Genomic DNA, 18206 nt, shown 5'->3' on the forward strand with positions numbered 1-18206 from the left:
GGAGCCTTGGAGAAAGAGACCGTGGATGCCCTTGTTCAGTCCCCCACCTTGCCTTTCAGTCGGTCCTCTTTGGCTGCAGTAAGGGAAGACAGATGTGTTAGCAACAAGCTCAAAGCCTAGGTCTCCCGGAGATGGGGATGGACACATGTGGTTCTTCCCTCCATCTTCCATGAAGCCAGGCCCTCGGGGCACCCTCAGGGGTGTATACACCGGCATCTAGATTGTATCATGATTTCTCCAGAGGTTGGTGACTTCTCACCTCATCTTATTTTCCCCACCACATGCTTTGCATGTCATAAACACCAATAAATTGGGGAAGAAGACCTTAGAATTATATTAACCTGTATTGTATATGATTCCTTGCACTCCTGGCCTTCTCCCAGTTTAAAATACTGTCAGTGAGCAAAAGAGAAGTATAAAGTTGTATAAACTTTAATAGTTTTGGAGACTACCCCCACTTACTCTGTATGTGACCCGAATCCCCCATTGCTAATGCCTTTATTTTCTCATTTGTATTTAAGGGATAAGTATCAGACAAATAATAACAGTGTCCAGTGGTTCACTCATTCGGTGGTTATTCAGAGCACACATATACCAGGCACAGCTCTCAGTGGTGAAAATAAATCATGAACAAAAGCTATAAAAGTTTCAGACCTCTTGAGGGTAACATTCTAGTACATTCTAGTAGAAGTTTCCATAAGGAATGGAATTCAGTAAGAACAAGTGCCCCCCAAGACTCCCTAGGTGTTCACTTATTAGAATACCTTGTACCATTGTGTAACTGCCTAGAGTAGGGGGCAGAAGGGACACAGCCTGAACCTGGGATCTTCTTCTGGAAGGCTTAGAGGCCTTGACCAATGTCCTCATCCTAATTGCTCCTCAGAGAGCCAGGAGAGGATAGATATATGATTTCTACTTTGTAGACAGGAAAATGAGAGTCCTGGGACCACCCCAAGTCGCCCTCAGATCCAGTGGTGGAAACCTACTGAAAGTAATGTCTCCAGCCTTCTAGATGGCCTCTTCAGCCTTGTAACAACCAGCACCTGCAATTCCATCACATTTTGAAAATACAGCATATAATAAATTCTTCGGATTTCTGATGTTAGGTGAGACCTTCCCCCCAACCACCACCAAATAAGAGTCGACTTTATGAGTTCACTCATGCCTCAGCTGAGCACATTTTCTGAATAGTCATACTTAGGCTGATTCAGAACATTTTATAAAAACATGCAGAGGAAATATTAGGATTCATCTGGTTGCTTTTCCTAGGAATATTTATTTCCTTTGTAATTAAACTAGTGGTGGAGAGGTTTCTCATTGCATCCCTGTCCTTAGTAAAGATAAAAAAAATGCCAATTTGGCATCCTTCCTTGAGACTATGTTTCAGAGGACAGCAAGATTTTCTTTCTTCTTTTTTTTAATTAAACATTTTTTTTAAAGATTTTAAGTACTTATATTTGACAGAGAGAGGCGGTGAGAGAGGGAATACAAGCAGGAGGAGGGCAGAGGGAGAAGCAGGCTTCCTCCTGAGCAGGGAGCCCGATGTGGGGCTCGATCCGTGGACCCTGGGATCATGACTTGAGCCGAAGGCAGACGCTCAACGACTGAGCCACCCAGCCAGATTTTCATTAGCTAGGTTTATTTGTGCTGCTGGTGTCAGAGATGACACACACACACAGTCACACACACACATGAGCACATGCACGCACACGCTCACACTCACCTGATCCTGGAGCTCAGAACTTAACCTTGGAGAAGAAGTGTTTGCCCGCAGGTTGAGCTGGGGCAAGGGGGACCGTACTGTTTTGTGACGGTGAAAATGACCTTGTGTAACCCTGCAGCCTGAAAACCGTCTCCTGCTGAAGGAAGTTGGACCGACAGGGGAAGGGAGAGTCTCTGTGGTTGAACAGCTACTCGAGGAGGTCAGTCCAACTCAAAGACCAAGTCTCTCTGAGGAGAGACTCATGTTTCACCGCTGTCTCTTTTGGATGCAAGTCTTGTTTGGTATTGTGAGAACCACGGGCCACTTCATTTAAAATCACCTGGAAGTGGACTAAATAGCCAGTCAAGAACTTTTACATTAATTATTATTGATTACCAGTTTTTTTTTTTTAAAGATTTTATTTATTTATTTGACAGAGAGATTACAAGTAGGCAGAGAGGCAGGCAGAGAGAGAGAGGAGGAAGCAGGCTCCCTGCTGAGCAGAGAGCCCGATGCGGGACTCGATCCCAGGACCCTGAGATCATGACCTGAGCCGAAGGCAGCGGCTTAACCCACTGAGCCACCCAGGCGCCCCTGATTACTAGTTTTTTATAGCAAAGAAGAACGTCATATGAGCCCAAATGCTGTGCATAAAGGTAGACCGAATCCCTGGTCTGTGTCCCCATGTGACCTTCATGTTTCCTAAAGAAGCGAGGTTCGGGGGTACCTCCCCCTCCTGATTGGAGGGGAACAGAAGTTTTATCGCCCAAGTTAAGGCAGTTAGATCTTGGGTGCCCTGATTCTCTTCTCTTCTGATTTAAAGCAGTTTGGTTCCTCCAAGCATGTGTGTTATACTTCGCAGGATGGCAGCTGGATGCTGCCGAGAGCGGGGTTTTGTGGCCAGTCTGTCCTTTTCCTTATGCCTCAGGGAGCAGATCCCAACTGCAGGGATGGCGAAGAGCAACCCGTGATAACCAAGGCCGTTGTGAACAAGCACCATGAAGTGATTCCAGTCCTTGTGCAGAGAGGAGCAGACACGGAGCAGCGCTGGGGCCCGTAAGTAAGACGCAGTCACAGGAGAGTCCTGGCGCGTGTGGCGGTCAGCAGCTACCCCGGGGCCCTGCCTGAGCAGCGTCCATCCACATGCGTGCCCTGCTCTGCTGGAACCCCTTGGGATCCATCTTAACCCATCTGGGCCTTAAGCAGTGGCTTAACTGCCTCTCTCTTCCAAATCTGGGCAAAATAAAAGCTTTTAATTGGACTGTTGGATTGCCAAATTTTTTGTAGCTTCTATAAATGATGATACATTTTGCTAGCTCGCAAGTTTACACTGAGGGGGCGGGAAAATCCTTCACCCTTGGGATGTTAAGCAACATTATTTTCATCATGATCTGAACTGTTGAGATCGCTCGGAGGAGAGCGGGCCTAGGGTAGTCCCTATAGAAACGTAGCCATGAAGTTACTACACAAAGGAAACTTCATCCGAGTTCACTATGTGATTTGTGCATTGGTTTCCCCAGCTGGGAAGCGGGACGGACAAACACCAAGTCCTATTGGACCTTTTGTCACTTCCCTAGTCTTGAGCCCGCCCTACTTCTTGGCCTCTCCCAGCCTTGGGATTCTGTTGTTCTCTCCAATTACTTTGGAAACATGGGGTGTTTCCTCCAGGGTTTTTATTCAAAATATATGCCCATTAATTTTTCTGTGCATGCTTTTATGTTTTGGCCCAATAAAACAGCTATGGGAGATAGACACAACCCCCTTTTTAGTTTATTTTAGAACAGAACATTTGACACATTTGGTGGATGTATTTGGTGGCTGGAATTTACTTGCTCACCTTTTCCTAGGGTTCGCATTCTTCTTACTCTGTCAACTTCTTCTTTTATCCCACACTTGGGTTATCATTATTCATAAAAATAATGCCACCTTGTTTGGCACTGAGGTGTACTTTGTATTTGTACAATTCAGACAAGCTTTTCTTAGGGCGCTTATGTATAATGCCCGTGGTTGATACAAAATCTCTTGAACAGATTTTTAACTGATGCTTACATAGGATGAGTCCCAGCCTTATGAGAAGTCCAGCTGAGAGGAAGAAACTGCTCTGGACATGGAACAGAGTTCCCGTTTTTCCTTGGGGTTCCTCAGTGTCCTTTCTTACTTCCTTACCATTCTATAAATTGACATTTACCTACACGTGATCTAACTCTACGGTTGTACCATGTGTCTAAACGGCAGGTAATAGCCCGTTGTCACTCCCACTGTGTTAGCATAGTTAGCGGAATCTAGCTCACGTGGAGGGGAGGGAGGAAAGCCAGGCCAGAGCTCTCCCTCAAAGTAGCACGCAGAGATTCTTCTTCTACTTTAGTTTTTGCCACTAGAAGATAGCAGATTTTTCCACCAAAAGCCGGCTCTGCTAAGTCTGCTTTATATTTGTTAGTTTGAAGTGTTTGGACCTGGGTCTGCCTGGCCTTTATCCCTTGGCTAGACCTCTGTAGATCCAGTAACATGACCTCAAGCCTCTACCCATCCTACTGCTCTTAAGGTGCAATTTATCCAGAGATCTGGCTTTCCTATAAAAGAGGTTCAGTGAATTGTTCCTTAGCGATCAAAGATTAAACAACTCTTCCTCCCCCAACTCCCAGCTTGTTTGACTAGTAGAGAGAAGCAGCCTAGGCGGTCTCTACACCAGGTGACTTCTGTTCAGTGGCTTGGCAGGTAGCAGAAAGCCCTCCCAGTGTTTCTGTTTCCAGTATTTTTCTCTTTCCTACCAGAATACACTCATATCCAACCCAAGGAGATGGCTAAGGAGAGGTGCACATCCTCCATCAAAGCTGATTCCTTGGGGCGCCTGGGTAGCTCAGTTTTTAAGTGTCTGCCTTCAGCTCAGGTCCTGATCCCAGGGTCCTGGGATTGAGCCTCGAATCGGGCTCCCAGCTTGGCGGGAAGCCTGCTTCTCCCTCTCCCACTCCCTCTGCTTGTGTTCCCTCTCTAGCTGTGTCTCTGTCAGATAAATAAAATCTTTAAAAAAGAAAAAAGCTGATTCCTCTTAATAGCAGATTTCAGGAACACAGATTCAAGGTCTCGTGAGGGAAGGGGCAAAGAGAAACACCATTTGCCTTTGGACAACAGTTAACACCCCTTCACTGGCAATTTCAGACGTTCTGCCCTAGTAGCTGGGAGGGGCACATGTAAACATTAGTCTGCTTCTTAGAGGTTCAACTGTGGAGAGTTATTCTATTAGGTAATTCTTGATTTACAAAGAGAGAAGGTACCTTCATCCACCATGATACTTAGATTTGAGTAAACCCTTTGAGTAGTTTGTGCATTCATAGTAGAGTTTCTTTAAAATACAAAGTCACAGAATACCATGGTTGTACCTGCTGTACCAAACATGTTCTAGAAGGTCTGGTGATACAACACCAAGCTGCTCGGAGCAACAGATTCACAAGTATCACCTCTGCTCTGAACAGAAGAAGGTGTCCCCTCTAGTGTCCTTGCCTTGTTCGAGTCATATCATTTGATGACCAGTGTACAAAGTTAGAGTCGGCAGTCACAATTCATTACTTCCCCAGACTGAACTGTGGTTACACAGAAAAGCCAGCCATGGTTCCCCGCCCCCATCCCCCCACCCCCCACCCACCTGGGAAATAGAACATGCGCTCGGCTCTCAGTTTTGGGGGCGTTATGAAGGAGGATCACGTGTCCGCTCAGGAGATGTGGCAAGCCCGTGAATACGTGTAAGTTCCAGTGGTAGATGCCTAAGCAAGACCCAAGGAATGTGAGGGCTGAAGTAACAAGCAGTTGTGCTACCAGGGAGAAAGGAAAGACGAAAGGTAAGGAAGGGTTGGTGTCATTAGCATGACTCTGTCAGTGTGCCCACAGTATCCTGCATTACAACTACTTTAGCAGGATGATTTTCTTCCCCCAAAACAGGCTCCAAAACACAGCTCTTCATGAAGCTACTCTGCTTGGCCTGGCAGGAAGGGAGTGCGTCGCTGCTTTACTGCGGTATGCTCTCGGCCTCTGGGGGAGACTTCTGAGGGCCCCCTGCTGACCTGTGATGATTTCAGAAGGCCCTAGTTCCAGAGCAGTTAACCCTGGGAATAGGGGCTACCATCCCACCATGGATGTCCAGCACTGAAGGCTCTGAAAAGCACAATGAAAATGGTGTCCCCCCATCAAACATACTTGGTTGTGGGACTTCGATGCAATGGGAGCCAGTGGGCAGGATTGGCAATTGAATGTGTTGAAATCACAGAGCCCTTCCAACGATCTCAGGGTAGAGTTGCCTTGGGGCCTTTTGGGGACTGGTTTAGCAAGGTGGGGCCAGGAGGCTCCCAGACTGGCCTCTGTGTCAGGGATGAGCCAGGTCTCCAGGTTCAAGTGCCTGAGTCCTTCTATTCATGCCCATTCCCTTGGCAGGTGCAATGCAAGCATCCAAAAGAAGAACGTGAATGGCCAGACGCCATATGACCTGGCTCTGCAGGCTGGGGATGATGTCATCACCTCGCTCTTTGCTGCTAAGCTCAGCCTGGACGACTCATAGACCCCAAGGGCCTGCAGAGGACCTAATTGCAAGAAACCATCCAGTTCTGGCTGTTCTTTGTTTCTTTCTGAGATGTGGATTGGCAGTTTGAGAATTGAGATGGAAAGGAGCTCATAAGACTTTTTTATTTTTTTAATACAACACTGTAAGCCACCATGCAGGCATTTCCCAATATGCTGTCGATGGTGACGAACTTAATGTATGTCTTTTTTTTTTTTAAGGGTTTGTTGCTGCTTATTTTAGAATTTTCTTTTAAATTTATTTTTCAGGAGGTGTCTAGGTGGCACAGTCAGTTGAGTGGCTGACTCTTGGTTTTGGCTTAGGTTGCGATCTCAGGGTTCTGAGATCGAGCCCCACGTTGGGCTCCACACTCAGCACAGAGTCTGCTCAAAAGATTCTCTCTCTTCCTCTGCCCTCTCCCCGCACTTGTGCAAGTACACACGCACTCTCTCTCTCAAATAAATAAATCCTTAAAAATTTTTTTTAATTTATTTTTCAGTAGATAATAATTGCACATGGTTCGAAGCTAAAAAGTATGAAGTGTTATGTAGTAAAAACTCTGCCATCCCTGTCCCACAGCCACCCACACCCCCTCGTCAGAGACACCACTGATACCAGTGTCATCTGTGTCTTTCCAGATATAGCACAGGATTATATAAGCACATGTATATAATATATGCATCTGTACAGAGAGGGTATACATAAAATATAAATATAGATAACAGATACAGTCCTTGCCCTCTTTAAGACAAGTACTAGCGAACCACACACTCTTCCGATGTGTTGCATCTTGTTCTCTTCCTTAATATATCTCGTAGGTGGTTCCAACTTAGTACATAAAGATTAAGTTTATTTTAAAAAATGTTGTTTCTGATGTTGAGCTCATCAATATTCCTATTGTTACCGTTTGTTCTTTGGTTGGCAAACAAGCCCCGAATCAGCCATCTGCAGGAATGTGTAATTTTGACTTATGTCTTTTTTCAGATTGTTATTTCAGTCCTCGGGTGATAACGCTGAAAACGTGGTGTCCCTAAATAGTTTCTGTTAAAGCGTGTTGATGGAATATTTATTAATTCTGAATGATTAATTCGGCACAATAAATACCCGACTTCTTTGAGTAGACTGCTCTCATCGCTACCTGCACACCTTTCCCGAGTGGGCGACTGTCTGCGGGAGGACAGGAGCAGGGCTGCTGAAAGCCAAGCCCCCACACGGGGACGGGTGACACTGGCCGGCCCCTGTCACACTTGGCCGTCTGTGTTGGGCTGCTGCAAGGTAACCAGGGTCCCGAGAGACCCACAGAGTGGGTCAGGGGCAGTTTGCATTGTATCAGCTCAGCTGGTACAATGTGACCTGTCCCAGACTTCCCTGCCTTTATGGCTCTGTGCGGGATTGGCTGCAGCTTCTAGCTTCCCAAGATGGAAGTGCAGCTGCGGTCCTCACGCTAGGAAGGTGGGTGAGGGCCCCAGATGCTCACACCCTACAGGTTCTGGATTTGACGCTCAGGGAAGTGGGTGTGGAGTTCAAGACCATTTTACCCAGAACTTGGGGAACAGGGGAGACCCCATGGACCCATGGGTTCCAGAAACTTTCCTCTTGGAGCTCTCAAGTGTAACTTTCGTGCCCTGAGTGCAGGAAGCCCATCTCCACTGTTCCTTGGGTTTCCAGGAGAAGGGAGTGGCCTGGCCCTGTATCCAAGAGGCAAGGCATGCACTTGACATCTCCTGCCAGGGATCCACCCTTTCGCCCCCTGCCAGCACAAATCACCTTTGAGTTTCTGGCAAACCTCATTTACAGAGTGAGCAGGTGGCTCGAGATGCAAGAGCGCAGGTTCAGGTCCAGGAGCTCTGCTGAAATCCTGCAGGGTTATGTAAAGCATTACATAAACATTGAACTACATATTTTCAGGAAAATAAAGTTACACACATGTTTCAGGCAAGGCCTGTTTGATTTCAAAATTCATGTTATTTCTTGTCCGTCGTGAAGTTTTATTTTTCCGTTCCCTAGGACCCTGTATCAGGGCTTGAAATGGGAGCAGAACCACCATAGTGATAAGGGGCAATGAAAAGGACTGGACTGCATGAATGACTGAGGCTGGTCGCAGGCCAGGAGCTGCTGTAGCTCAGCAGGGCCTCAGTGGGGAAGGAAAGGAGGGTGCCGAGTGCGATGAGTGAGGACAACGTGGAACCCGTGGGCCCAGCCTCCCTCCGTCCGCATGGTCACAGGTGACCCGCAGGAGATGCGACCGCCCTTCAGCATGTAACTTGTTCCAAGCATCCCAGGCTGGGCTCTCCAGAAGCAGACTGAGACAGCTGGGGATGGCAGATAGAGGAGGACGCCGATGTATGGGGGATCAGCCCTTGGGGAAGGAAGAAGAGGGAGGAACTGCAGGAGTTGCCACCCCAGATGCAGCCCCCGCAAAGCTGCAGCAAGCCCCAGGGCAGGGTGCTGGAGAGGAGGATTGCCCATCATCTCGCGGTGCCCGGACAGCTGTAGCTCAATCACTGGGTGGCTGCTCCCCCAGGACAGCTGTGACTTCAAGCCAGGCAGCTCTCTGGGGCAGCCCCTGAAGTTGCTAATGACTGGAGGCCGTCTGCTGCCCTGTCTGTTGCCTCCATTCCCCACCCCCGGCAGGGCACGCAGAGAATGCGCCCTGTGGATACCGCTGAGTGCACGGCGTGGGTCCCTGACCCTGGCTGCCTGAAGGAGGAGGTCTGGTGGGAACTGCCTCCACTCACCAGCCAGCCAGCCCTGGAATGCCAGGGAGGGTGGCAGTGACACTGACCTCTCAAAGCGCCCACCTGCCCGCTCTGGGTGCCGGGTGGTACATGGAGGGACAATTAGCAGAGCGCCCAGTGGCTGGTGACTCGGGCCACCGCAGACTCCCTGCACCCGTATTCCCCACAGACTCCTTCTGAGGCTCAGCGGCAACTCTTGGAGGAGCCGCCCTCACTTTGTGGCTTCCTTCCACACCCCCACAGGGCTCCAGTGGCTGTGGAGTTTGCCGTCTCCCCCACCACCACCTCGCCCCCAACCCCCAGGCCATCGGACCATCTGGGTGAATGGATTCTCACATGTCTATTGGTCATGGAGTACCTTATAGTTTTCTTGTTGATTTGGAGAAATGGATTATATCCTCTAAAATCAGAGTATTTTCTAGGGTCTTGAGCAGCAGATTGAATAGAGATATAATGCCGGCTACATATATAAGTTTTCTAATAGCCAAACTTAGTTTCCACTGATTCCCAACTTACTACCAATCCTGGTGGGATGAAAAACTGTACGTTAGTGATTTTCAGCATCCATTAAATTAATTTTTCGCCATGACTGAGTTACACTGATAGCTTCTCTTTTTTAGATTTTATTTATTTATTTGACAGACAGAGATCACAAGCAGGCAGAGAGAGAGGAAGAAGCAGACTCCTTGCTGAGCAGAGAGCCCAATGCGGAGCTTGATCCCAGGATCTTGGGATCATGACCTGAGCCAAAGTCAGAGGCCTTAACCCACTGAGTCGCCCAGGCGCCCCTGGACTCACAGTGTTATAACCTTCTGTTTTTTCCGACTATTTTGGAGTGGTTCATGAAACACAGGAATGAAATATGTTGTGCAGGTTTATTTAGTAGAAGGCTTTCAGTATAACTCAGGGCCTCATGATTTTTAGGCATTAATCTTGGGCCTCTGTTATCAGTCAGGGCTCAGACTAACTGGAGATGTGTATCAAGAGACTCACTGCAAGAAACGGGTGTAGGGGGCGCCTGGGTGGCTCAGTGGGTTAAGCTGCTGCCTTCGGCTCAGGTCATGATCTCAGGGTCTTGGGATCGAGTCCCGCATCGGGCTCTCTGCTCAGCAGGGAGCCTGCTTCCGTCTCTCTCTCTCTGCCTGCCTCTCTGACTACTTGTGATTTCTCTCTGTCAAATAAATAAATAAAATCTTTAAAAAAAAAAAAAAAAGAAACGGGTGTAGGTGGTTCTAGAGGCCTGCTGGGCGAGTCCCCAGTCGCAGGGCAGATGTCAGGAAGGACATGCTCCAGCACTACTGAAGCTGGTGCCCCCGGCAGAACTCCTCTATGGAGATCTCTCTCCTCCAGGGCTTTCAACCCACTGAATCAGGTAAACCCAGACCTGCTCAGATGATCTCCCTTTCTTCAAGTCAGCTAAGAACTTTAATCACAATACAAAATACCGTACCAGCAACACCTAGATAGGTTAATGTGTGAATAACTAAGGACTGGAGCCCAGGCAAGATAACACATAAAAAAGGACCATCACAGCCTCTGTTGCAATGTCATTGATTATTGATTCTTTTTCCTACCCCTGACTTGAATAAAATCAGTAATACACACACATCACACACATGTACATTTTGTGTCCTGGTTTGGTTTTTTTTAGCCAATTGCCTGGATTTGGGGGTCATGCGGTTTTTATCCATCCTTCTTTTGTGTTTTTATATTCAGATTGGTTGTTAACCTCTCACTTGGCCGCCACTAATTTCAATTTGTGTGAACTTAAAGCCACTTGGAGTAGCAAGAGCTTCACCGCCTACAAATGCTCAAGTAGTGAGGGTTGAAGAGAGTTGAAGAGAACTTTCTGGCAAAGCTGAACCCCCTTCTCTCCACTCCGGCCCACCCAGTCCCCAAACACATCCTCGGAGAAGGACCAGAGTGACCTAACATATCTGCTTCACTCTCAGACGCCTTACCCACCACCAGGACCCCTCCCATGATAGGGGAGGGGAGGGTTAGTTTAAATGAGGTGGCCTGAAAGTAGACAGAGGTTGGCCCATTCCAGAATCACCTCGAGTCAAAAAACAAAACAAACAAACAAACAAAAAACAAAAAAAACCCACACCATTTAGTGGATATGAATCCAATACTTATTGTTTATTGTAATTTTTATATAAATAGCAGTTTCCAGGCCCCTGATCTGGAGTCCCCACATTTCCAGCTGGGTGGTAATAAGTCTTTTGATTTTTTGATTGATTACTTCCAGTGCAGTTAGAACCTCAGAAATTCTACTTCTTTTTTTTTTTTTTTAAAGATTTTATTTATTTGTCAGAGAGAGCGAGCGAGAGCGAGCACAGGCAGACAGAGTGGAAGGCAGAGTCAGACGGAGAAGCAGGCTCCCTGTGGAGCAAGGAGCCCGATATGGGACTCGATCCCAGGACGCTGGGATCATGACCTGAGCCGAAGGCAGCTGCTTAACCAACTGAGCCACCCAGGCGTCCCAGAAATTCTACTTCTGACCCAAACTCTCAACATGTAAAATTTTATTCTTTTCTCCCCAAAACTCCTCCCCAACTTTATCCTGTTATCTGCTCAACAGAAACTTCCTTTCCCCAACCAGACAGAAGGGAAAGAGGCAATCCTTGGGAGGGATTCCCAAATCCTTTCTGATTTTGTGGCAGAGAGGGACATTCTCAAATACAGTTTTCTAGAATATGTCCACTGGGGGCGCCTGGGTGGCTCAGTGGGTTAAGCTGCTGCCTTCGGCTCAGGTCATGATCTCAGAGTCTTGGGATCGAGCCTTGCTTTGGGCTCTCTGCTCAGCAGGGAGCCTGCTTCCCCCTCTTTCTCTGCCTGCCTCTCTGCCTGTTTGTGATCTTTCTCTCTGTCAAATAAATAAAATAAAATCTTTAAAAAATAATAATAATAATAATACGTCCACTGTTAGGCTTGACTCACATTCTCCTCCTTGGCTACTGTGGGTGCTTTTCTCATTTTTTCTTGTTCTTCCTGGAATTCCCTTTCCTACTTTCTCCAAGTGTGGAAAAAGAAACCAGTGAAATCTGGTCAATTCCTTTCTTCTAACCACGTAGTTGTTAGGAACAGATTGCTGTTAGAGGGACATTCATGCCTTTTCCTCTGGCAAGTATGTTCTGTTCTTCGGTTGTTTTCAAATTTGGGGAGGTATTGGAGATTTTTAGAACTTGACCTTTCACATCCTTCCCTTAGACTGCTTTGTTAAGTGAAATGTTAGCCTTACAGAGTATGAGACATGTATCTTCTTTCCTTTTTTTTTTTTTTTAAAGAATTTATTTATTTATTTGACAGAAAGAGAGAGAGAGAGAGCACAAGCAGGGGGAGCAGCAGGCAGAGGGAAAGGGAGAAGCAGACTTAGATGCCTAACCAACTGAGGCACCCAGGTGCCCCAAGACTCTTAGAAATTAATTTCTCTGAACATTCCTTGCTCTAAAATCTGAATAGTGTGGGTTTTTTTGTGTTTTTACTTATTTGCTCAAAATTTCGTTGTGTTTAGAGAGGGCTTGCTCTGAGCTAGTTTGATACCACCATCTTACCTCAACAGCCCTATTTGGTCAGAAATTCAAGACTCTTCACCCCCTTCTCTGCTCCAGCCAACATTTGGACATTTCCACCAGGATGCGCACAGCTCACCCCAGATCCTCCACTTTCTGAGACACTGCCCTTGCAGAAAAATTACCATCTGCTATTTCTCTCTCTCGACCCAGGGCCTGGCAAACAAGAGAATGCTTGGTAAATATTTAATTACGTTATGTTTTTACTGCTGCATAACTAACTACTCTAAAACTCTGTTGCTTAAAAACAATAAAGTCTTACTATCTGGTTGTTTCTCTGCCTTAAGAATTCAGAAGCAGCTGAGCTGGTGGTTCTGATTTGGGATCTTTGATTACTTGCACTAAAGAAGCTGGTCAGGGCCTCAATCTTCTGAAAGCTTGGCTGGGGCCAGAGGATAGGTTTCCAGATGGCTTGCTCCCATGCTGCTGGTTTTGTGAGGAGGCCTCCATTCTTCCTGGTATGGGCCTCTCCATGGGCTGCTTGGGTGACCTCACAACATGGTGGCCCACTTCCCCTCAAGTGAGCAATCTAAGAGAGACCAAGGCAGAAGACACTTGTCTTTTATCACCTATGATTGGAATTCCACACCACGAGTTCCACTGCATCCTTCTGTAGTCAGCTCTGTTCAGTGTGAGAGGCAAACACACGAAGACATGACACCAGGAGATAAGGGCGATGAGGGGGTCATTTTGGAAGTTGGCCACTTCCGCAAATAAGAGTTGATTAGTAGATTGGCTAGAAAATAAGTGTTTTACATTCCATGATAATTATCAATCAGCTTCAGAAAACATTTCCCTTTTTCATACTTGGCTACCTGGAGCAGAAGGTTATGATGCAGATAAATACATAAATGTTTTAAAAGTATGTATCAATAAAGTATTAAGAGTTAAATATCGGGGTACCTGGGTAGCACAGTGTGTTGAGGGTCTCTTGGTTTGGGCTTGTCCTGTGACGGGCTCTGTGCTCACAGATTCTCTCTCTCCTTCTTTCTCTGCCCCTCCCACTCATGATCTCTCTCAAATAAATAAATAAATTTTTTTAAAAAAAGAGTTATATATCAACACTTACTAGCTTTTTTTTTTAGATGAGAAGTGTTAAATACTTTATTTAATATTATACATAAACCACACTAAAATGTCTTTCATTAAGAAAGAGGCAACATTTGAGATGCAGGGAATTTTTATTTATTTAATTTTTTTTAAATGCAGGGAATTTTAATTAAATTGGTATCGTTAAGGGAAAAAAGTGGACACTGCCAGCTTATCTTCTCATCTTCAACCCTTGCCTTTATCAGGCTAATGAACACAACCTGAAACACAGCTGAGTCTTGGTTCTGGGACAGTGAAGGGATTTCCTCAGTATTTAAATATATGAATATAGCCAGTTATATAAATCTAAATATAAAACCAGTCTCCTATAAGTTTAGAGATGGCATTTACCACCTCTGTGAAAAGCTGAACATTACTAATCAATTCCGACCATATTTTTAGAAGGGGAAAACTGACAGCGTTTGCTGAACCAGAATTACTATCAAGGTTCAAAAGCTGATCATATTCATTTAACCACAAGACCATTTTATTTAAATCAGGACTGTCCAAAAGAAATTGTCTATCGGCCATTCATGATCTGAATTCTGGTTCATGAGATCATCTGAACACCTAAAAAAAGTCATGAGTCATTTTTGTTTTGCACTAAGTAAGGCGATGGCCAACTATTACTCCTTAGTAGATTTTTTGAGATAAGCTATCAAGTCTGTTCTTTCCCCTGTCTTCTTAATGCCAGTGAAGATCATTTGTGTCCCAGGATGTACTTCTTGGGATTCTCCAAATACTCCATCAGTGTCTCCTCTCCCCAGGTCATGTCTTTATTCTTTATTCTTGTTGGCATCCGTGTAAGAAAATCCAGGGGCCTGGCCTGGCCTGTCTTTCGGCCAAATAAACCATGGAGATTTGGCCCAGTCTTGTGCTTGCCTCCCTTTTCCACGGCGTGGCACTGGGCACACTTCTGAACAAAAATCTTCTTGCCCTTCTCAACATCACCCTTTTTAAGTCACTCTTCCGTCGCTCACGAAACGAAGGTGCCCGCTCGCAAGCCGGACGTCCCACTCTCTAACACTTACTAGCCTTTTTAAAATAAGCATTTATACAACACATATATCTGGATCTGGCTCCTCACATTAAAGACATTTAATTTAATTCACCCGATTCCTCTATTCTCTTTCCACAATCAGTGCTACCTTTAGATAGTAATCAGAAAAAAAAATCACAGATGCCCATTAGCTCTTAGACGCTCTCCCATCTCAGACTGCCTGCCCACGACAATCCACTTCTCACCAAGACAAGCAACCCCAGGCTCTCCTTCCGTCTACGTCCCCCTGCATCTCCTAACTGTCCCTGTGTGTCCAGGGCACCCACTCTCATACTGCACCTGTGGGAGTGGAGTGAGTTAGGCAGAATCTGAGATCGGCCCAGACTCTACCAACGTGCACAGAGAAATGTAGCTTCACACAGGATTTTCTATTTTCCTCACTTTAGCCCTCCCGGCTCCCGTTTCCAGCCACCATGCCTGTCTTTGGAGAAGCTACCTAGAATGGTTAATTTCATAGGTTAACCTGACTGGGTCATAGAGTGCCCGGATATTCGGTGAAACATTATCTCTGAGTGTGTCTGGATGAGACGAGCATTTGAGTTGGTGCACTGAGTGAAGCAGATGGTCCTCCCCGATGTGGTGGGCATCACCCAATCTGTTGAGGGCTGGATAAAACAAAAAGATGGGAAGGGAGAATTCACTGCCCACGTGACTATTGAGCTGGGACATTAGTCTTCTCCTACCCTTGGACTGGGATTTCCACTGTTGGTGCTCCTGGTTCTCAGGACTTCGGACTCAAACTGGAACTATGTCACTGGCTTTCCTGGACCTCCAGCTTGCAGATGGATGTCATGAGGATTCTCAGCCTTCATAAGAGCATGAGCCTATTTCTTACCATAAAGCTCTCTCCCTCCCACCCTGTACTATTGGCTCTGTTTCTCTGGAGAACCCTGACGAACACGCTGCTTCAATTTATTGTTTGTTTTCCCTTGGATGCCCCAGGACTATATTCCTTCTTCTCCTTCAAACAGGAGTTACACAGACAGAGACAGAAATCTCTGCCTGCCCTGGATGCAGCTGGGAGCCCCTTCTGCTGCTTGGGTTACTTCTCAGACTGGAAGTCCTGTAACTTCCAGGTTGTGCCATTCGGGAGTTACTGTGTTGTACAGCTCCCTCCTCTACGCATGGCCCATCACTATGCACTTTCTTCCCTCTTGGAAGGAGTTAGTGGCAAGTCAGTGAATTTCTCATTTCACTCCCTGCATCTTGTTCTCTTCCCTGGAGACTTTGACTTTCGGACACTTCGGCTTGGCTCTCTATCACACCCGCCCCCCACGCCCCTGGAGGCCACGCCTGCTCGTTGTTCTTGAGCCTCCAGCTGCACCTGTGGCCAGGACCCCCACACTGCACCGGCTAGGATGCCAGGCTCTGGGGTCGCAACCCGGCGCCTTGCTCAGGCCCCCATCCACCGGCTCTGGGCCCCTTGTAGCCTTCTTCCTCCTGTCCTGCCTTATGTCCTGCCTTTCTCCAGGTAGCCCACAGTTGTTCTCATGAGAATCCAAATGCCCTCTCCACGTTGGCAGGCGACTCCTGGATTAGTGGCTGCAGCCATCAACCCCGGCCTTTCGCCTTGCTGCTCCTCACTCCCATACCTGGGACTAAAAAAGTTCCCTGCGCATGCTCTCTCGGCTCTGGGCCTGCGCACCTATGGCCGCCCCTCCTCTTCTTCCACCACCTGCCACAACAGCCTCTGCTTCTCCTTCCAGCAGAAGTGACCAGTCGGTTGTGAACTGGCCTGGCCATATGCCCAAACTCGCTGGGATACTGAATGTACGTGGGCGCTGCATCTGGTGCCTAATTCCAGTTTCTGGCGTGTGGTAGGTCCTCAAAAATAGTTGTTGATGTAATACATTGCATGGCTTTTCAGTATGGGCAAAGTTTTGTGGCTGGGTGTCTGGCCCGTGGAGTTTGAAAATCACAGGTCTTATTTTTTTATCTGCTGTAAGTTTGTAGATAAAAATGAAAGTATGTATGTTAGTAGACTATAAAATACTTGAATGTGACTCTTACAACTTAAAAATTTCAAAATAAATATTTTAAATTCCAAATAATATCTGGATTGTTGGGTTTATGTATTGCTCCAAGACAGGTAATGTTGTATGTTTTGCTTTTTGCCACATTTATAGTTACGGTTGATATATTTTTTTTTATTATTATTTATTTATTTGACAGAGAGAAACCACAAGTAGATGGAGAGGCAGGCAGAGAGAGAGAAGGAAGCAGGCTCCCCGCTGAGCAGAGAGCCCGATGCGGGACTCGATCCCAGGACCCTGAGATCATGACCTGAGCCGAAGGCAGCGGCTTAACCCACTGAGCCACCCAGGCGCCCCAGTTACGGTTGATATTTAAGCCTCATGAAATGTTGACAGCCTGAGTAATTTACTATTTCTCTTATAGAAATAATTGTGAGGAGCATTATGTGTTTGTTGTTAAAAAAAAAAAAAAAACTAAAACAATGCAGAAAATTCAAATAAAGAATGAAATGAAATGAAATACCACCATGCAGAGATAGTTTTTTATTTCTTTTAAATTAACATATAATAACACGTTTATTAACATATAATTATTTGTTTCAGGGGAACAGATCTGTGATTCATCAATCTTACACCATTCACAGCACTCACCATAGCACACACCCTCCCCAGTGTCCATCCCCCAGCCACCCCATCCCTCCCTCGGCCCTCCCCTCCAGCAATCCTCAGTTTGTTTCCTGAGATTAAGAGTCTCTTATGGTTTGTCTCCCTCTCTGATTTCATCTTGTTTCATTTTTCCTTCCCTTCCCCTATGATCCTCTGTCTTCTCAAATTCCTCTTATCAGTGAGATCGTATGATAATTATTTTTCTCTGATGGACTTATCTAGCTTAGCATAATACCGTTTTCTTTTATTTCTTAAAGATTTATTTATTTCTTTAAGAGAGCCTATTCCCCATCTCTCTCTGCCTGCCTCTGGGGTGTGGGGGGAGAGGAAAGGGCAGAGGGACAGGGAGAGAATCTCAAGCAGACTCCCCACTAAGCAGGGAGCCTGACATGAGGCTCAATCCCAGAACCCTGGGATCATGACTTGAGCTGAAATCAGGAGTCCCATGCTTTACCTAAAGTCTGAGCCACCCAGGCATCCCCAGAGATAGTTTTCTAAACATTTTTCTACACATAGACTATTTTACATAAATATTTTTGTTCAATAATATATGGAAATTTATCTCCTTATAAAAATGATATCCTGTTTTTACTCCATAGACCAAGAAATACCTTGGGAAGCATCTCTTATTTCACCTGCTTCTCCTGCTTTTTTCTTAAATTCCTTAAAATCAGAGTCCGGCTTTGCAGGAAAATCGAACTTCTCCAATCAAATGGTATTCAGTGAACGATTAGTATGTGCCTGCCCTTTGGGGAGAGAAAGAGTGGAGTGAAGCGTGACTCCCAATCGGTTGGATGTGCAGTGACACGTGGAGACACAGCAGGTGTAGCGCACATGGAGAATTTAAGGCACACGCG

The 18206-nt window shown here is 46.2% G+C and overlaps 1 protein-coding gene and 1 pseudogene across 13 annotated transcripts in view; one reads left to right on the top strand and one right to left on the bottom strand.

The window, feature by feature from the left end:
* The window catches only part of DZANK1 (double zinc ribbon and ankyrin repeat domains 1), a 64562-nt gene extending 57194 nt beyond the window's left edge, over positions 1 to 7368 (top strand). For all 12 annotated transcript variants that reach the window (XM_082743169.1, XM_082743174.1, XM_082743177.1 and 9 more), the window contains 4 exons: positions 1842 to 1922; positions 2631 to 2758; positions 5636 to 5710; positions 6125 to 7368. In XM_082743169.1, the coding sequence (XP_082599295.1) occupies positions 1842 to 1922; positions 2631 to 2758; positions 5636 to 5710; positions 6125 to 6248 (408 nt within the window). In that variant the 3' untranslated portion in view covers positions 6249 to 7368. The remainder of the gene's footprint in view (positions 1 to 1841; positions 1923 to 2630; positions 2759 to 5635; positions 5711 to 6124) is intronic.
* A 6860-nt stretch (positions 7369 to 14228) lies between these two features.
* On the bottom strand, positions 14229 to 14608 carry LOC309870643 (cytochrome c pseudogene; annotated as a pseudogene). Its single transcript has one exon. The product of its transcript is annotated as a cytochrome c pseudogene (transcript).
* Between the last annotated feature and the right edge of the window lie 3598 nt (positions 14609 to 18206).

Source organism: Mustela nivalis, assembly GCF_964662115.1.
Source record: "Mustela nivalis genome assembly, chromosome: 8".
In the NCBI taxonomy this organism is placed as follows: Eukaryota; Metazoa; Chordata; class Mammalia; order Carnivora; family Mustelidae; genus Mustela; species Mustela nivalis.